The following is a 17,129-nucleotide window of genomic DNA, read 5'->3' as shown; positions in this document are numbered from 1 at the left end:
GCTATAGACTTCAGTTTATTACAAATTCAAAGTTAATTTTGTTATACTGTAAATATATTACTTTTGTTTAAGGTATTATGTTTGTACAGCTCATTTGAATTTGTAATATATAATTAAGAAACACAGATTAGGGGGGAGGGGGAGGGGGCGAGAGTGGGAGAACAGGGGAATCTGTGGCTATTATGTTGAACTAAATGATGTTGTAAAATAAATTTACTTAAAAAAAAAATTTAGGATGCTAGACTTGTCAAAGTTCATTGTTAGGATTGACTCAACTGCAGTCATTCTTAAAATGGACTTAGCTTTAGTACTAGGCCTTAGCAGATCCAATTTGCATCTTATTTTGCATGGATTTATATATAATAAAGTATACCTGAATACAAAAAAAAAAAAAGAAACACAGATTAATAGTCATCTGTGATAATCAAACTTCTAGTCATGTTAGTTAAGTTTTCTAGGTATACATAGATATATTTCAACTAGGTAGGTAATCTTCAGACACTTCAAAGACCTACAAAATTTGGCATGTAAAATTTGGCATTTTAAAAACTTAGACTTTCCTAGACAGTGAGACACGTCTGCTCCTGGCAGCATTGATTTACTTCAAAGAAGAAGATGGACATGGAACACACTCCACATGGAATTTATCTCCTTCTTGGCAGAACTAGCCATTTGGGCAAGAAACTGTTCTTTTCTGGACTGATTGGCAGAATGTTGTATAAACTAGACATGCAGGACCCATAGGAAAATGACCACTGAATTCTGCCAAAACAAGGTGAGATAGTCCTTCAGGTTCCTGCTTTGCAGAGGAGACTGCCAGACATTCTACAGGACACAGGGAAAATCAACTAAAAAACTATTGACTGAACTAAACTTTTTTTAGAAAAGGCCTATTGGCTGAAGATGGATGCCTCAACATTACAGAGAAACTTTGGATGACTATCCAGGCAGGCAGCTGTCTCTGTCATTCTAGATTTTTGGAAGCTGCTTACAATGCTCTTCCTGTTTACTTAAGTAATATTATATCCTTTTGGGGTCTTTGAAGTAGTTGAAGACAAGATAGTTATAAGTATAGTTTTTCTTAGTCATTATAACAGATAAATTAGATATTAAACTTTAGACTCACAAATATAGGATAAATGGAATATTTTCTTTAATTTTGCCAAATACAAATAGACTAGATATTGTAAGTAATTCTCACTTGATAACTGTTTTATTATATGTGGTTTTACTAAGTTAAAGTTAAAACCTTCCTTTTTGATTAGACAGGAAAGGGGAAGTGCTGGGCATGTCTTTCTGTATGCTGTTAATATATGTTGTTCCCATTGGTTAACAAATAAGCTGTTTTGGCCTATGGCAAGCCAGCTTAGAAGCAGGCAGGAAAGGAGAGAGACAGGAAAGAAAAAGGCAGAGGCCAGGAGACGCCAGCCACCATGAGGAAAAGCAAGATGTAAAAGTACTAGTAAACCATGAAGCACACGTGGCAATGCATAGATTAGTAGAAATGGGTTGGGCTGGAGAGATGGCTCAGCAGTTAAGAGCACTGGCTGTTCTTCCAGAGGACCTGAGTTCAATTCCCAGCACCCACATGGCAGCTCACAACTGTCTGTAACTCCAGTTCCAGGGGATCTGATACACCCATACAGACATATGTGCAGGCAAAACACCAATGCACATAAAATAAAATAAATAAATTTTAAAAAATGGAAATGGGTTAATTTAAAATATAAAAGCTAGCTATCAAGAGATCTGCCATACACCATACAGTTTGTAAATAATATAAACCTCTGTGTGTTTACTTCAGTCTGAGTGGCTGTAAGACTGGGCAGGACACAGAAAAACTTCCAGATACACCTGTTTCTTACCAGCTTTTCTTAAATTATCCTGACTATCTTTGGCCTCAGGGCTTTCCTCTTTCTCTATTCCTGTACACCTTTTCTTTCCTTCTTACTCTGTGGCTGGCTGGGTAGCTGTGTGGCTGCCCCTGAAGTCCTCCTCTTTCCTCTCTCATTCCTTGCTTTTATATTTCTCTTCTCCCATATTTCTCCTTCTTTTAATTCTTTCTGCCTGCCACCCCCCACCTATTCCTTCTCCTGCCTTGCTATCAGCCATTCAGGTCTTTATTAGACCATCAGGTGTTTTAGACTGGCACAGTACCACAGCTTCACAGAGTTAAACCAATGAAAGATAAACTGAAGTAACACACCTTAAAATAATATTCCCCAACAGCTCTCATCCTGACTGACTTCTTCAACCCAGCTGTTCACCCATATTTGGGGGAGTCCCTTCAAAATTCCCCATGTTTGGTTCACTGTTTTCTGACTTCTCATGATTTTCAGGTTGCTGCCTCCCTTGGGGCATTAAGCATGTGGTTGTACTGTTCTGAGAAAGAGGGAATCAGGGACAAAATCCTTTTGCAGCTATAAGTATAAATCCTTTGGCAATATTTAATACTTTGAAATGGGGTGAAACATCAGCTAAGAAACTATGTTCCTTCAGAACACTGGAGAAATTGAATGTACAGATTTATACCTTCCGAAGTTAATGCTCAGATGCTCGATGCCGTTTATTCTGCATCTCTCCATTTGTCCAGATTTTCTCTCTAGAATTTTGTAAGATCCTTCATTTATATTTGATAACTAGAATATTCATAAACATGTGAGGACATGGGCAGCCGTGGTTTCTTACTGTGTCCTGGTGAGCCTGTGGATCATTTCTGACATTATTGTTTTAAATAAAAGAGATAAAATATGTAAGAATACTAGAAGGAATAATTGTAAAACATATGCCCTGTATAAAATAACACTACAAATAAGCTACAATATCAACACAGATCATCATAGACCAAGCTAAAACCAGAAAGGGCTGAAGCAGAGATCGCATAAACACTCTTATGTTTACTATGGGTTATCTTAACTCACATCCTTCCAAACACTGGTTGTCAACCAAGTATAGATAGGAAACAGTGGAGCCCACCTCCGCTGAGGCCTCTGGAATGAGAAAATATGAGTTCCCTGTTCAAAAGCTGAAGGTAACTGAGTACCAATTGAGCAAATGTTGCCCTGTTCTGCCATGTGGATCAAGTGGGCCATTTTAAAATATCCACTCAAATCCTGACAAATAATGATGCAGACAGCATTTCAGGCTACCCGAATAAAACAGATATAATGTGAAAACATCTCTGATATTGCATCAGGTCAAAAGTCATAATCTTGCTAATAGATAGGTATGCATGTGGCCGCTTATTGATTCATAAGTCAGGCAATGTTAAATTTCTGTTAAATGCCTAAGAAAATAAGAACAGAAATTTTCCTACCCAAATATCCAGACTTCTAAATTTTCAGTATCTTGAGATCATGGGCATCCCAAGTTAAAAACCTTAATGGACAAATTAATTTGCTTCTTTTCTAAGATTTTTTTTTTCAATTCTTATCTATTTCTATCTCAGTCTATTGCTCTTGTTAGGCAGATGGTGAGTCTCTTGAGGAAATTGTCTAAGGTTGTGTTTCTTTTACCCCAATGGCCCCTGGGTTTTCTATTTTCTGACATATTTTGAAATATTTTGTTGCAAATTAACTTTATGTCCAAGCCTATTTTTTTCCTGCTCTATATGTGAAACAGTCTTGAGTTTGCTGCATGGATACAATGTGCCCTACCTCCATGAGAATTTTATAGTTTTTGTTTATTTCTTCCTTTCTTTGTACTTTGGAGGTTTTTGTTTTATTATCTGTTTCTAATTAATATTATTTCCTCAACGCTCCTCTCTTTGCTCACATTAGTTTCTGTCATTAACACTGGAAATCTGTAGAAGAATTACAAGTCGATTCATTGGGAACTGAAGCTGGCCCTGTGGTCTGGGCTTGGGTGATGCTATCTGTCACATGACTGGCTGTGTTGCTACTTTCGAGCAAGCCAGTATGTTCTTTCACCAAAGGCAAAAGTCAGTTTGTGAGCTTTGTTCCCCAGAGTCACCACCCATCCCAAGAACAAGTTCATGTCTCAGAGACACAGGTTCAGAGCATCCTGGGTTGACGAGACTTTGTTTCCTGTCTTCCTCACACACATTCCCCTAGCCTTGCCTTCTGTGAACTCCTGACCTTCCGCTCCCAGGCTGGGTCAAGCGCAGTCTGGCAAACTTGCTTGAACATCATCAGCTTCTCTGTAGCTGGAGAGTTTCTTTCCAGCTCCCGCCAAACCCCGCCAGTCCTGGAGCCCACTTATAAAATAAACACACTGACTCTTATATTATTTAAACTGCTCGGCCATTAGCTCAGGCCTACCATTGTCTAGCTCTTACTCTTATACTAAGCCCAATTTTGTTAATCTATATGTCACCATGTATTCCATGGCTTTACCTGTTGCCTCTACATGATGTTCCCTGGACAGCAGCTGGTGTCTCTCCCCTCTGCCTTAGTATAAGTTTGATTATCATAGAAGACTAATTATTAATCTATATTTCTTAATTATCCATTACAATCTAAATGAGTTACATAAACATAATATCTCAAACGAAAATAGAAATATATATACAGTACAACAAAATTAAGTTTAAACTTGTATCAATAGACTAAAATCCATAGCAATGTAAAACATTTTAAACAAATTGCTCTTTAAAAGTAGATTCAATAATCTACCCCTCTATCTTATCATTATCTATACTGTCCCCTTTTGTATTTATAATCAACCTGTTTTAAATAAAAATATTGGTTTTTCTCTGTCCCACACCAGAGGGCTCTTCTGATATGGGATAAAAGAATTTTTTAACCTTTTTTTTTAAGCAATATGTTTGGGTTTAGAGAAGGAGTGAGCCAATTCCATCTCCAAAGCCAGCTTGGTATATTTAGGTATTTGGGCATAGCTTCTCTTACTACTTACTCCTGGAGGGGGGGCACTGTATCTTATGGGGACACAAAGAAAATTTTAGGATTATGTAGTAGTCCAGGAGGGTGTATTGTCTGAGCCAGTTGCCTTGAAACCACTCTGGATGTTGGACCATCTGGGCCATGGTGTCATCAGAGACCTTTCAGGGGGTCTTGGCTGGTCAAACCTGATGTATCTTAATCTGGAGCAAATCCATAGCCTCTGGTTTTGTGTGGAAACAAAAGCAGAGCCTCCTTTCCAAAGCAACATATCCTTACATCCAAATTTTGAAGTCAAGTTATCTTTAAAATATACATATTGGTTTAACTCATCTGCCTTTAAAATCAAATGTCTCTCTGCAGTTAAAAATCCCAAAGACAACATAATCCAGATTCTCTGTGTGATATCCATCTTTACATGGTTTATTTTTTATATTAATTTTACTGTCTCTTTAAAGACTTTATATTTTAAAACTATGTAATTCTTTATATAACTGTATATATTCCTTTTTCTCTCTCTTCCAAGCATACATACATTTTACACACATTGTAAACTATTTCATCTGAATCTGTCGCATTCTAAATCTATTGCTTTGAACTGCAGCATTTGTAAGACCAAAAGGCCTCTGTGGCTGTTGGCTCTGCCCACCTTAGCTTCCCAACATGGTGGTGGTACAGTTTACCACCAGCTCTGGGTCTGGAGCCATGTGTACCATCAATTATCAGAAGCAGTTCTATCAAAGCAGCGCAGAAACACACACACACACACACACACACACACACACACACACACACACACGGGTTTTTTTGTTTTTGTTTTTGTTTTTCTTTTTCTTTTTTTTTTTTTTTTTTGTACTAGCAAAGGCTAAATCCACCACGCAGCAGTGTAGTGTGCCACTTGTGGATGCCTCATTCCCGCCATATTGCCGGTCAAATGTGCACTCCAGGAACCCGCCATAGTCGCTCAAACCCACATGTTGCAGCTAGCTGCCCATATGAGACATGAAGCAGAAACCTGGTTTGGGCTCCATTTAGAATTGGTTATTAAATATTCTCAGGTTTAAGGTGGAAACTCGAGCCGTTGGGCACCATTTGTAGCTAGAGTTTTTCTGGTCCTGCCTGGCTCACAGTCAGGACAAATCTCTCTCACCCACTGGTCCCACAGCCACTCAGACCCAACCAAGTAAACACACAGAGACTTATATTGTTTACAAACTGTATGGCCGTGGCAGGTTTCTTGTTATCTACTTCTTCCATCTTAAATTAACCCATTTCTATAAATCTATACCTTGTCACGTGGCTCGTGGGTTACAGGCATCTTCACATGTTGCTTGTCATGGCAGCGGCTGGCAGTGTGTCTCTGTCTCAGCCTTCCACTTCCCTGAATTCTCTTCTCTGCTTGTCCCGTCTATACTTCCTGCCTGGCTACTGGCCAATCAGTGTTTTATTAATAACCAATCAGAGCACACATTTGACATACAGAACATCCCACAGCACTTCTCCTGTGGCTGCTACCATGATGCCCTTGCATTTGGACACGTGACCTGCAGTCCCTCTCCCTCTTTCTCATTCCACGCACTGCAGTTTGGAGGGTTGAATGCATCCTTCTGTCAAAGATGGAGGTGGCTTGGGTTTATTTGTTTTGTTTTGAATTTTTTTTCCTGAATTTTAGGAAAAAAATATGTACAGAAATCTTCATTCAGATCTCTTCAGGCTGTTTACATACGGACTAACTCAATTTTTGTTTTGTTTGTTTTTATAGTATACCAGTAGACTAAAATATACAACCTTGATATTTTATATTTATTGAATGGTTTATGTAGTGTAAATATATTTCTAAATGTTTAATGTTGTATAGTAAGTAATGTTAAAATTACATCAATCTCAAATATACCATGCAGGATTTATGTTCATACCTTTTTTAAAATATGTGAAGTATTTTTAGTCTTTTTCTAAATATTGTGAACACCTTCAGAATAAGGGACTCTTCAACAGAAAATATTTAGAAAACCTTGCTTGGGGATCATTGAACATTCAAGAAGTGATTTGCAGTGATCATCTTTTGTTTTTGTGAGTATCTTTCAAGAAAGCCCAAGAAAGAGGCTCCCTTGTCTCCTGTTTCTTACAGATATACAATCTGCCAGATATGCAGCCCAGCAACTTCATCTCAAGTCCATACCAACTACTTGAAGAAGAAGACCTATGTGAGTGGAATAGAGATAGTGATGGCCTCATATCCTTACACCCAAATGAGAAGGATGTCTACAGTTACGTGGAGGTAAGCAGTGTTACCCACTAACATGCTGCTCTCAGAATTATTTAGGTTTTATGAAATGCTATATTGGCAGAGAATTTTTAGGGTCAGGCCAGGGATAAGAACCACTAGTAGACCAACCACGTTATAAATGGTGGTTCGTGTATTCCATCCCAAGCATTATAAAAACTGCATCTTGGAAAGTGCCCAGTGCAGGGACAGAGTAGATGAGTCATATTTTCTTTCTAGTTCTGGTTTTTTTTTTTAACCAGAGTGTCACTATGTAGCTCTGTCTTAGCACTCACTCGGTAGATCATGCTGGTCTCAAACTCACAAAGATCTGTAACAAATCTTTCTCTGTCCCATCAGTCAGCTCCCAAATAAAGACACAGAGAATTATTATTAATTATGAATGTTCAGCCTTAGCTTAGGCTTGTCCCACTAGATCTTATAACTTAATTTAACCTGTTTTTATTCATCTACATTTGCCTTGGGGCATTTCACTTTTCTTTCATTCTATATGTCCTACTTTCCTGCTTCCTCTAGCTAACTACCTGGCAAGCTGGCCCCCGGTATACCTCTCTCTTTGTCCCACCTCCCTGCAACCTAAATCCCTCTTCCTACTTACTCTCCTTGCCCAGAAGTCCAGCTCATTCTCCATGCCTACCTATTGACCACTTAGCTTTTCATTAAACCAACTACAGTGACATATCTTTACACAGTGTAATCAAATCTCTCTCAACAGAGATCTACCTGAGTCTGCCTCCCAAGTACTGGAATTAAAGGCATGCACCACTGTGCATAGCTGTGAATGACATTTTATTTAAAATAAAAGGGCATTGTATCAGAAAGAAGGACACAACATATGTCTCACTATGAATTCTGTGTTCCGCCCATACTCTCTAAGGAGTATGAAAATACAATTTGAATAAGAATTCTACTTGAACATGTGAACCTATATCTGAATTAGTTATTATAAACACATTAAGTTTTTTACAGAATTTTGAGATATTTTGCTTGATTACTAATTTTCTTTCCAGGACATGGGCTTAAAGGCATTCACCAACTTGAAGATCAAACATACTGAAGCATGTTTGCATATTGAGATTTTTAATCCAATAGAAGGTAAAATAACAAATCAGCATTTATTTTCAGAATAAAATAAATGAATTATTTATCAAGGGTGATAAAATTTTAGAGCATGTATAGTATCCAAATAAGAGAGAAAGAGCCCAAACTTACCTGAGTAAAATGTGTCCAAATGCATGCTGGTACTACAAGGAAGTTAGAGATTGGAGACTCTTCCTTCAGTGTTAAAGGGACAGATAAGATGAAGTGCAATAGTACAATAGAGAATCATTGTGTGAAGTGTGAAGAACTCTTGTAGACATGTCAGAGAGGGGAAGAGAATTTCCTAAGTATTAGAGATGAAGAAGAGAAGGAAAAAGCCGGGCATTGCAGATAGAGGAGAGGATGGAAGAAGCAAAGCACTCAGGTCAAAGGTCACACTCACTCTCTTCAACCAATACCAACCACGTGTAACCTTTCCCTCTCCTTCATGGGAGCCTCTTCCAGAGTGGCTGCACCAGCTTGCATTCCCACATCAGCAAGAGAGAGTTTCCCTTTCCCGTTCTTCGCCAAGTGGTTGTCAGTTTTGTTGTTGTTGTTGTTGTTGTTGTTGTTGACTAATCTGACTGGGGTGAGATGAAATCTCAAAAGTTGTTTTAATTTAGATTTCCTGAATTACCAGCATGATGAACACTTTTTAAAGAGATTTCTTAGTCACTTTTATTTCTTTGGAAAAGTGTGTTTAGATGCACAGCCCATTTTTTAAATTGAGCTGTTTGTTTTCTTGACTCTTTGTTTTTGAGTACTTTATATACTATGGATATTTACCCTCTATCATACGTATAGAAAGATTTTCTCCCACTCTGTGGGCTTCCACTTCACTCTATTGATTGTTTCCTTAGCTGTGTAGAATCATGTTAGTTTTGTGAGGTCCCATTTGTCAATTATTGACCTTAATTTCTAAGTGAATGGGTCTTATTTAAAAAGTCCTCTCCTTCACATCTATTTTCTAGAGTTACTGCTTATGTTTCCTTTCTAGCAGTTTGAGATTTCACGTTGAGGTCCTGGATCCTTTTGGAGTAGATTTTGTGTGGGGTCATTGATGTAGGTTTATTTTTATTCTTCTATATGTGAGCAGCCAGTTTTCAGAGCACCATGTGTTGAAAATGCTGCCTTTCGTCTAGTGTGTGTTTTTGCATCTATGTCAGCTATCAGATGAGCTTATGTTTGGATCTTGAATTTTATTTCATTGGTGTACATGTCTATTTTTCTGCCAGTACCATGCTGGTTTTATTACTATACCTCTGCAATATAACTTGAAATCATGAATCCCTATCTTCACTATTATTTATATTCTAAATACTAAAATTTATTTTTACATGTGTGTTAACATAAAATAAAACATAATTCTGACTGGACTGTATTAATTTTCCTTATACTGACTTGAAAAGAAATCAAAATATCATCACAAGCAAGGAACTGAGGCACTGTGACTACTCTAGACAATGGATAAATGAAGCTGTCTGTGTGTATCTGTATTTGAACAATGGGAGAGATTTTCAAGCTAAGATTCAGTTGGAAAATAGAAACCCTAACTGAATCTGAATGTATACTTGTTCTTGGAAAAGCAGAGCACAGACCCTCTGTTGCCACCTTTAAATCTTGCATTTCTTGCCCGTATAAACCCAAGCCAATGCTATGATTCTTGAATAATAAACTTTCTTTCCATCACCCCCCAAAAAAAAGAAGAACCAAAACAATCTTGACTTTTCCATTGTGTATATTTCTGATCCAAGAGTTTCCTACCTATATCTCTTTCAGTTTTATATAAATGTAAACCATGAAAATATTGGGTTAATCCTACAGATCTAGAGATCTAGAGAAAGAAAAAGCATTCCAAGAATGTCTCTGCTGATAATGTAGCCATCACTCAACTCTGGTCTAGAGTGATGCTCATTGTAGCCACAGGATCTGTTACCTGGGAGGTAGCATTATGGATCTTCAATCCTCCTAGTGGGGACATTTTATCTATCCAACCCAAGAAAATATGCACTGTGCTTCCTACCAACTCCAGCTACACAAGGGGATGTTTTCTCCAGGTTTTTATACTTTCTGCTTTTGACAAAGATGTTACCCAGCCTCCCCAAAGTGAGAGGTTCAATGTATCATTTCCAGTGACTTTGTAATAGCATCTAAGAGTCAAGAAGAAACTGAAAATTAAGCTACATTTACCCTGCACATTGTATCCCTTTGTACTCAGAACTATGTCCATTTCTTCCATTGTAACTTCATAGTTTCTGATGTCGAATTTAGCAGTGAAGACTTAGGAGTCATGAAATTATTAGCACATAGAAATCCACCACTGGAGGTTCCACCACATAAAGATCCACCACGTGAAGATCCACCACATGAAGATCCACCTACTGAGACCTTTCGAAAATATTTTCCTGAAACGTGGATCTGGGATTTAGTCACAGTAAAGTAAGTAATTTCCATTTGTAAGATTTGGGCTGGGTATGAAAATTTTATTTCTTTGTTTTCTAGTACTTCTCTAATTAATTTCTATCATAAACTAACAGAATTTTCCCAAGTTCCAACCCTGAAAAAATTCCTCCCAGAGTCCTGGGGAAGACTCTATATATAGCATGGAGTATCTGAAAGTAATCTATGTACACCATGCTCTTTTGTCTGTTTACTTTATTCCTCTATGACATAATTCTATCTGTATAGCTTTAGCTCTGTCCTCACATTCAGCTCCTCTCTGTGACCACTTTTCCTGTCCTCATAGCTTTAGTAAGCTCCTATGCTTTTGACCTTATCTTTGCCCTCTGTTCCTTCATCCTCCATCTTTACTCCTGGCTCTGAGAAAACTGTACAAGAGATCTGCCTCAACATCTACTGAATCTTTGCTTTTCTTTCTTCTCTCTGGCCATGCTGCTCTGTCTACCATCTACAGAAAAACTGCCTATTTCTTTTTCTCCTCACCACATGACTCTCTGCTGCCAGGAAATTTGCCTCACTCTTTACTCCACCTGGATATGCAAAAACCACCTTTGTTCTCAGTCCATTGCTCTGGAAAGTCACTAGGCTGGAAGACAAGGGATGCACTGAGCTTCATCAGCATAAGAAACAAAGCTATGCATCTAGGAGCCAGGTTGCCTCTGAAAGAAAAAAAAAAAAAAAAAAAAAAAAAAAAAAAAAAAAAAAAAAAAACATCTGAAAGAACATTTTATCTTATTTCAGGGGCTTCAGGTACCTACCAGGTGGTGTGGTAGCTATTCTGGTCCTCCCTTGTCCTTCAGTGCTTTGTTCGGAGCTGGCCCTATCTTTGGATGTAGATAAAAGGGGATATTTGCAAAAGGCAGATACCTAATTCAAATGTTAAAAAGGGAGCAAGGAGCTCAGAGGCAGAAGGCCCTGCCTATGTGACCTTATCCAAGTACTGGCCCAAGCAGGATGTTTACACATACACATTATGGGAATTATGAGCACAAGAAGTCCATAATGAGGAGCAGGTGAATAATAAAGCTGAATAACACCAAATATTCCGTCATAAATGGCTTCCCACTAGAAAATGCCTTGAAATTGCTAGGTATACCTTTAATACACAACTGAATCTCTATAATATATTCTTGTGGCCTGTAAGAATAAACAAAGGAAATGAATCATTTAGAAAACCATAGTATATTAAACCATCAATTATAAAATATATGTATATTCATCAGTCCCAGAAAATTCACCTAAAAATTATCATATGCCTTTCCAATGCTTAAAACCATTCAGGAATGCCATATTGAGTAGGAAGAGAGGCAGTCCTACATGGAGTAGACTACTAGACTGCTACATGGAGTGGACCATATAAGTTACAAACTGTCCTATGGTATTGTGGAGATGGGAGTTCAGAGACAACTTCAAATCTATGTTCAAATTTCCACTAACATAGAGACTAGAGGTGTCATGAGGCCATGATTTGAGCTGGGTAAACAAGACAACAGAAAAAATTTTAATTTTTGCACTGGAGTCCTGTTTACACTGTCCTCTTTCTATCGCTCCTTTGAAGGACTCAAAGGGAAGGGGTGGCGTTAGGTCACACTCCTTGGGGATAGCGTTAAATCACAATCATAGTGACCATCTCAGAAATAACTAGTTCATGTGCTCACTTTCTGGGCCTCACATTCTCACTCTCCCAGCTCATCAGGAGTAGCTGAAGTGGAAGTGACAGTCCCTGACACCATCACTGAGTGGAAGGCCGGAGCCCTCTGCCTGTCCAGTGACACTGGACTTGGCCTCTCCCCTGCGGTATCTCTCCAAGCCTTCCAGCCCTTCTTTGTGGAGCTCACGATGCCCTACTCTGTGATCCGTGGAGAAGCCTTCACGCTCAAGGCCACCGTGCTGAACTACCTCCCTACATGCATCCGGGTGAAGACCTTTCTGAATAAAGCATGACCAGAGGGGAAAAGGGAAATTAGTGTGTGTAAACTTTACCTAACGACTAAAGGAAAGGAGGGAATAAAGGGAGGAAGGGGTTGTATTGGGCCTGTCAGCACTGGTTCTAAATGCTTAAGAATTCCCAGACTCTAGCTACATATACAACAAAGGGTTGTTTAACAATATGGACACTAGTGTCCCATAAGTTTGGGTATGTGGTTTCTTCATTTTCATTGATTCTAGAAGTTTTAATTTTTTCTTTATTTCTTCTTAACCATTGGTGATTTAGTTGAGCATTATTCAGTTTCCATGAGAAAGTAGGTTTTCTGTAGTTTTTGTTGTTGTTGAGATCTAACTTTAACCCATGGTGGTCTGATAGAACACAGGAGGTTATTCTAATTGTTTTGTATCTGTTGAGATATGCTTTGTGGCCAAGTATGTGGTCAATTTTAGAGAAAGTTCCATGGGGTGCTGAGAAGAATGTATATTCTTTCTTGTTAGGATGGAATGTTCTGTAGATATCTATTAGGTCCAATTGGGTCATGATATCAGTTAAGTCCTTTATTTCTCTGTTAAGTTTCGATTTGGGAGATCTGTCCAGTGGTGAAAGTGGGGTGTTGAGATCTCCCACTATTAATGTGTGGGGTTTTATATGTGGTTTAAGCTTTAGTAATGTTTCTTTTACATATGTGGGTGCCCTTGTGTTTGGGGCATAAATGTTCAGAATTGAAACTTCATCTTGGTGGATCTTTCCTGTGATGAATATGTAATGTCCTTCTTTATCTCTTTTGATTGATTTTAGTTTGAAGTCTATTTTGTTGGATATCAGTATGGCTACCCCTGCTTGTTTCTTAAGACCATTTGATTGGAAAGTCTTTTCCCAGCCTTTTATTCTTAGGTAGTGTCTGTCTTTGAATTTGAGATGTGTTTCTTGTATGCAGCAGAAAGTTGGGTTCTGCTTTCGTATCCATTCTGTAAGTCTATGTCTTTTTATAGGTGAATTAAGTCCGTTGATATTAAGGGATATTAACGAAGCAGAGAGCTAGGGAGGCCCACGGAGATCCACAAAGATACCGCCAGAAAAGACTGCTGGCAATGGACGAGAGTCGGCAGGAACTGACCTACTCCGGTGATGGGATGGCCAGACACCTGTTAGTTGTGCCATAAACCCCATCCAAGGAAGGTCTGAGGAATCTGGATGCAGACATCCACGGCTGGGCCCTGGTGGAGCACTGGGAGTCTAATTAGTGAGAAAGAAGAGGGTTTATATGAGCGAGAATTGTTGAAGCCAGGGTTGGATAAAGCACAGGGACAAATAGCCAAACGAATGGAAGTACAGGATCTATGAACCAAAGGCTGAGGGGCCCCCAACTGCATCAGGCCCCTGAACGGGTGAGACAGTCATTTGGCTTGATCTGTTTGGGAGGCAGCCGTGTGTTGGTGCCGGGTCCTGGGCTTGTTGCATGAGTTGGCTGTTTGAATCCTGGGACATATGCAGGGACACTTGGCTCGGTCTGGGAGGGGACTGGTCCTGGCTGGACTGAGTCTACCAGGTCGATCCCGGTCCTCGGGGGAGACCTTGATCTGGAGGAGGTGGGAATGGGGGGTGGGATAGGGGGAGGGGGAGAGGGAATAAAGGGAGGAAGGGGTTGTATTGGCCCGTCAGCACTGGTTCTAAATGCTTAAGAATTCCAGACTCTAGCTACATATACAACAAAGGGTTGTTTACAATATGCACACTACATAAAATGTATTAGGTGATTTTGCCATTATTGAAAGAGTACATACTGTACTGACAGACATAGATATCTGTGTGACCTCTGGATATAATCAAAAGATATGGTCCACAAAGATGTATGGGCTGTTGTCACGATAAATATGGGCATATTGTTTCTACAATGGATTTTCTTTTGTTAGAGGTAGATATATACTTACATACAGTAGTTAAAAAAATCTAGTACAGTGAATATATCTTTGATATAAAAATGAAGCAAATATAAATAGATAAATTTATAATTCCTTCTCTACTTATTTGTGTAGATAATACATAGATGATAGCTAAATAAAATTCTATACATGTATGTGCAATGAAATACATGCAAGCCTCTGTGTCACCTTATGTGACATTTTAGGCCCATGAGTCCTAAAAGCACTGCTCCTACTCTCTTTTAACACAAATGCTCTCCACACCCTTTCACCTGCCTCCATCCACACATAATAGGTTGTCCTCCTGTGGTGACATCTTTGCCATTTCTTTGCCCATGTGGGGCCACAGGTCGGTGTGCTGCTGGAAGACTCCCCCGATTTCACAGCTGTCCCAGTGTCAAAAGACGAAGATTCTTACTGCCTCTGTGCCAACGGGAGGCACACCGCATCCTGGTTGGTAACTCCCAAATCATTAGGTGAGTGGAGACTCTGTAAGGGACTCTGTGCACAAAGACTGAATGCAGGAAGGGTTCTGAAGTTACTTTCTTCTCATTGGGCCCTCAAGCTCTGGGTCATGGCTTCTTCTGGCCCATGCTTACCACCTTCTTAAACACAGGAAAAGCCCTTGAACTGCTCATAGAACTGAGGATACTTTGCAGATCTTGGGGTTTGGAGGATGCCAAGTTCCTGGCACATCTGAGCTCAGCTCTGTGGGCCGTGTGTTTCAGGGAATGTGAATTTCTCTGTGACTGCAGAAGCACGACAGTCCCCAGAGCCTTGTGGTTCTGAGGTGGCCACAGTTCCTGAAACTGGGAAGAAGGACACAGTTGTCAAAGTCCTGATAGTGGAGGTGAGTGACCTCCCTTGATTGACTGTGTGCTGAGAATGGAGGGAGGTCAACTGTGTTTAGATGAAAAATAGAAGATAATAACATGTGACCTTAGGATACCTCACAGCAAGTGGCAAGCTCAGGCTTAAAATCAGTGTGTTCTGTCTTCTTTCTTCCTACTATTGTCTTAACTGGAGCTTGGAGGGGATGGGCTATGCCAGTTTATCTGCTTAAGCTTGAGCTCTGTCTTCTGATGCTATATTTTTTCTTTATTATCTTTCCTTGTTACCTTCTTTTTGACCTGGCATCCCCAAATTCTCAAATGTTCATGCCATTCCTGAAATGGTGGAAAATTAGACCATCTAATTCCAGTCTGGACCAAAAGTAGAGATGCTGTCTCCCCTCATGACCATTAAAAAATATCACCAGCATCTTTGTATTTGCACACTCAGTAATTTCTCATGTCTGAACTTTCTATCTTTTTGTCAAGCCCGAAGGAATTAAGAAAGAACACACCTTCAGTTCACTGCTCTGTGCCTCAGGTGAGAATCCTTCAAAACAGCAATAAGATAATAACTTAGATCATCTACTTAGATCTCTTGAAATATTTCTATAAGAAAACCAGGATAGTTGAGAAGCTTGGTCTGTTTTTGGGGGCCCCTAGCAGTGGGATCAGGACCTGTCCCTGGTACATGAGCTGGCTTTTTAGAATGTATTCCCCAGGCTGGGATGCCTTGCCCAGCCTTGATGCCAGCCAGGGAAAGAGCTTGTTCCTGCCTGAACTTGATATGCCATGCTTTGTTGGCACCCATGGATGCCTGCTCCTTTCTGAATGGGGGAGGAGTGGCTGGGGGATAGATTGGAGGTGGGAGGAGAGACTGGTAAAGGAGAAGGGAGAGGAAACTGTGGTTGGTGTGTAAAATAAATGAAAAAAAATTAAAAGAAAACCAGGATACTGAATACCTAAAAACAAAAAAAAAAAAAAAAAAATCAAACTGAGCCACATAAATTATCAAAATCTTTACTTACCTGATGCAGCTATCAAGAGTACAGTCATGGTATACCTAGGACTTCAGAGTTCACTGTAGCCCTTTTCTCTAGACCACAGAACCTTCTCTTCCAGTCCATCTCAGTACTTAGAAAGTTATAGCTAGGGAATAGCTCAGAAGAGAACACAACCAAAAATTACCTAAAAAAGAGGAAAAACACAGAAATGTATTAGATTATAAATAAAAAAAAATGTTTTTATGGCTGAATAAAGTCTACATATAAGCCAAGCTAAATCATGAAGTGTACCAAACATATTTCTCTGTAATAGTTGTTTCTATGACTTGTTCTTTTATCCATGATCCTCACTGGATGCATTATTGCAAAAAAATACAGCAATGTGTCACCCAAGGGGAGCTCACTGTCCCCTGTGAGGGACAGGCACAAAGGCAGAGACTGTCCACTCACAGGAATGACCACAGGACCAGCACCCGCACTAGTGAGTGGAAGAGTGTTTGTCCAAAATATATTTGTCAAAAGAATAAAGAAATTGGAATTAGTTTAAATTTAATGTAAAGTCAATTATTATATGAAAATTAGCAAAAGAGATGAAATAAAGCAAATTTCTTTGTAAAAGAGATAAACTAATGTAACAGTGACTAATACAGTGTGTAGAAGAAAAATCATCATATAATGCTAAAGTCCTTTAAATGTTCTCCATGGAAGGAAGTGAATGAACGGGGTTACTGGAGATTAATTTTTAAAAAACAAAGGACAA

The 17,129-nt window shown here is 39.2% G+C and overlaps 1 protein-coding gene across 5 annotated transcripts in view; it reads left to right on the top strand.

Annotated features, from left to right (window-relative positions):
• Window positions 1-17,129, top strand: part of LOC114700724 (alpha-1-inhibitor 3-like) — a 176,328-nt gene that overhangs the window by 124,683 nt on the left and 34,516 nt on the right. For 3 of the 5 annotated variants that reach the window (XM_037204176.1, XM_037204178.1, XM_037204175.1), the window contains exons 16-22: window positions 6,988-7,137; window positions 8,154-8,238; window positions 10,476-10,662; window positions 12,372-12,600; window positions 14,885-15,011; window positions 15,264-15,385; window positions 15,855-15,906. The exons of the other annotated variants lie outside the window; for them this stretch is intronic. In XM_037204176.1, the coding sequence (XP_037060071.1) occupies window positions 6,988-7,137; window positions 8,154-8,238; window positions 10,476-10,662; window positions 12,372-12,600; window positions 14,885-15,011; window positions 15,264-15,385; window positions 15,855-15,906 (952 nt within the window). The remainder of the gene's footprint in view (window positions 1-6,987; window positions 7,138-8,153; window positions 8,239-10,475; window positions 10,663-12,371; window positions 12,601-14,884; window positions 15,012-15,263; window positions 15,386-15,854; window positions 15,907-17,129) is intronic. 5 annotated transcript variants of the gene reach the window in all.

Source organism: Peromyscus leucopus, chromosome 3, assembly GCF_004664715.2.
Source record: "Peromyscus leucopus breed LL Stock chromosome 3, UCI_PerLeu_2.1, whole genome shotgun sequence".
Lineage (NCBI taxonomy): Eukaryota > Metazoa > Chordata > Mammalia > Rodentia > Cricetidae > Peromyscus > Peromyscus leucopus.
Note: the sequence above shows the minus strand (reverse complement) of the source record. Positions and strands in the feature narration are given on the sequence as shown.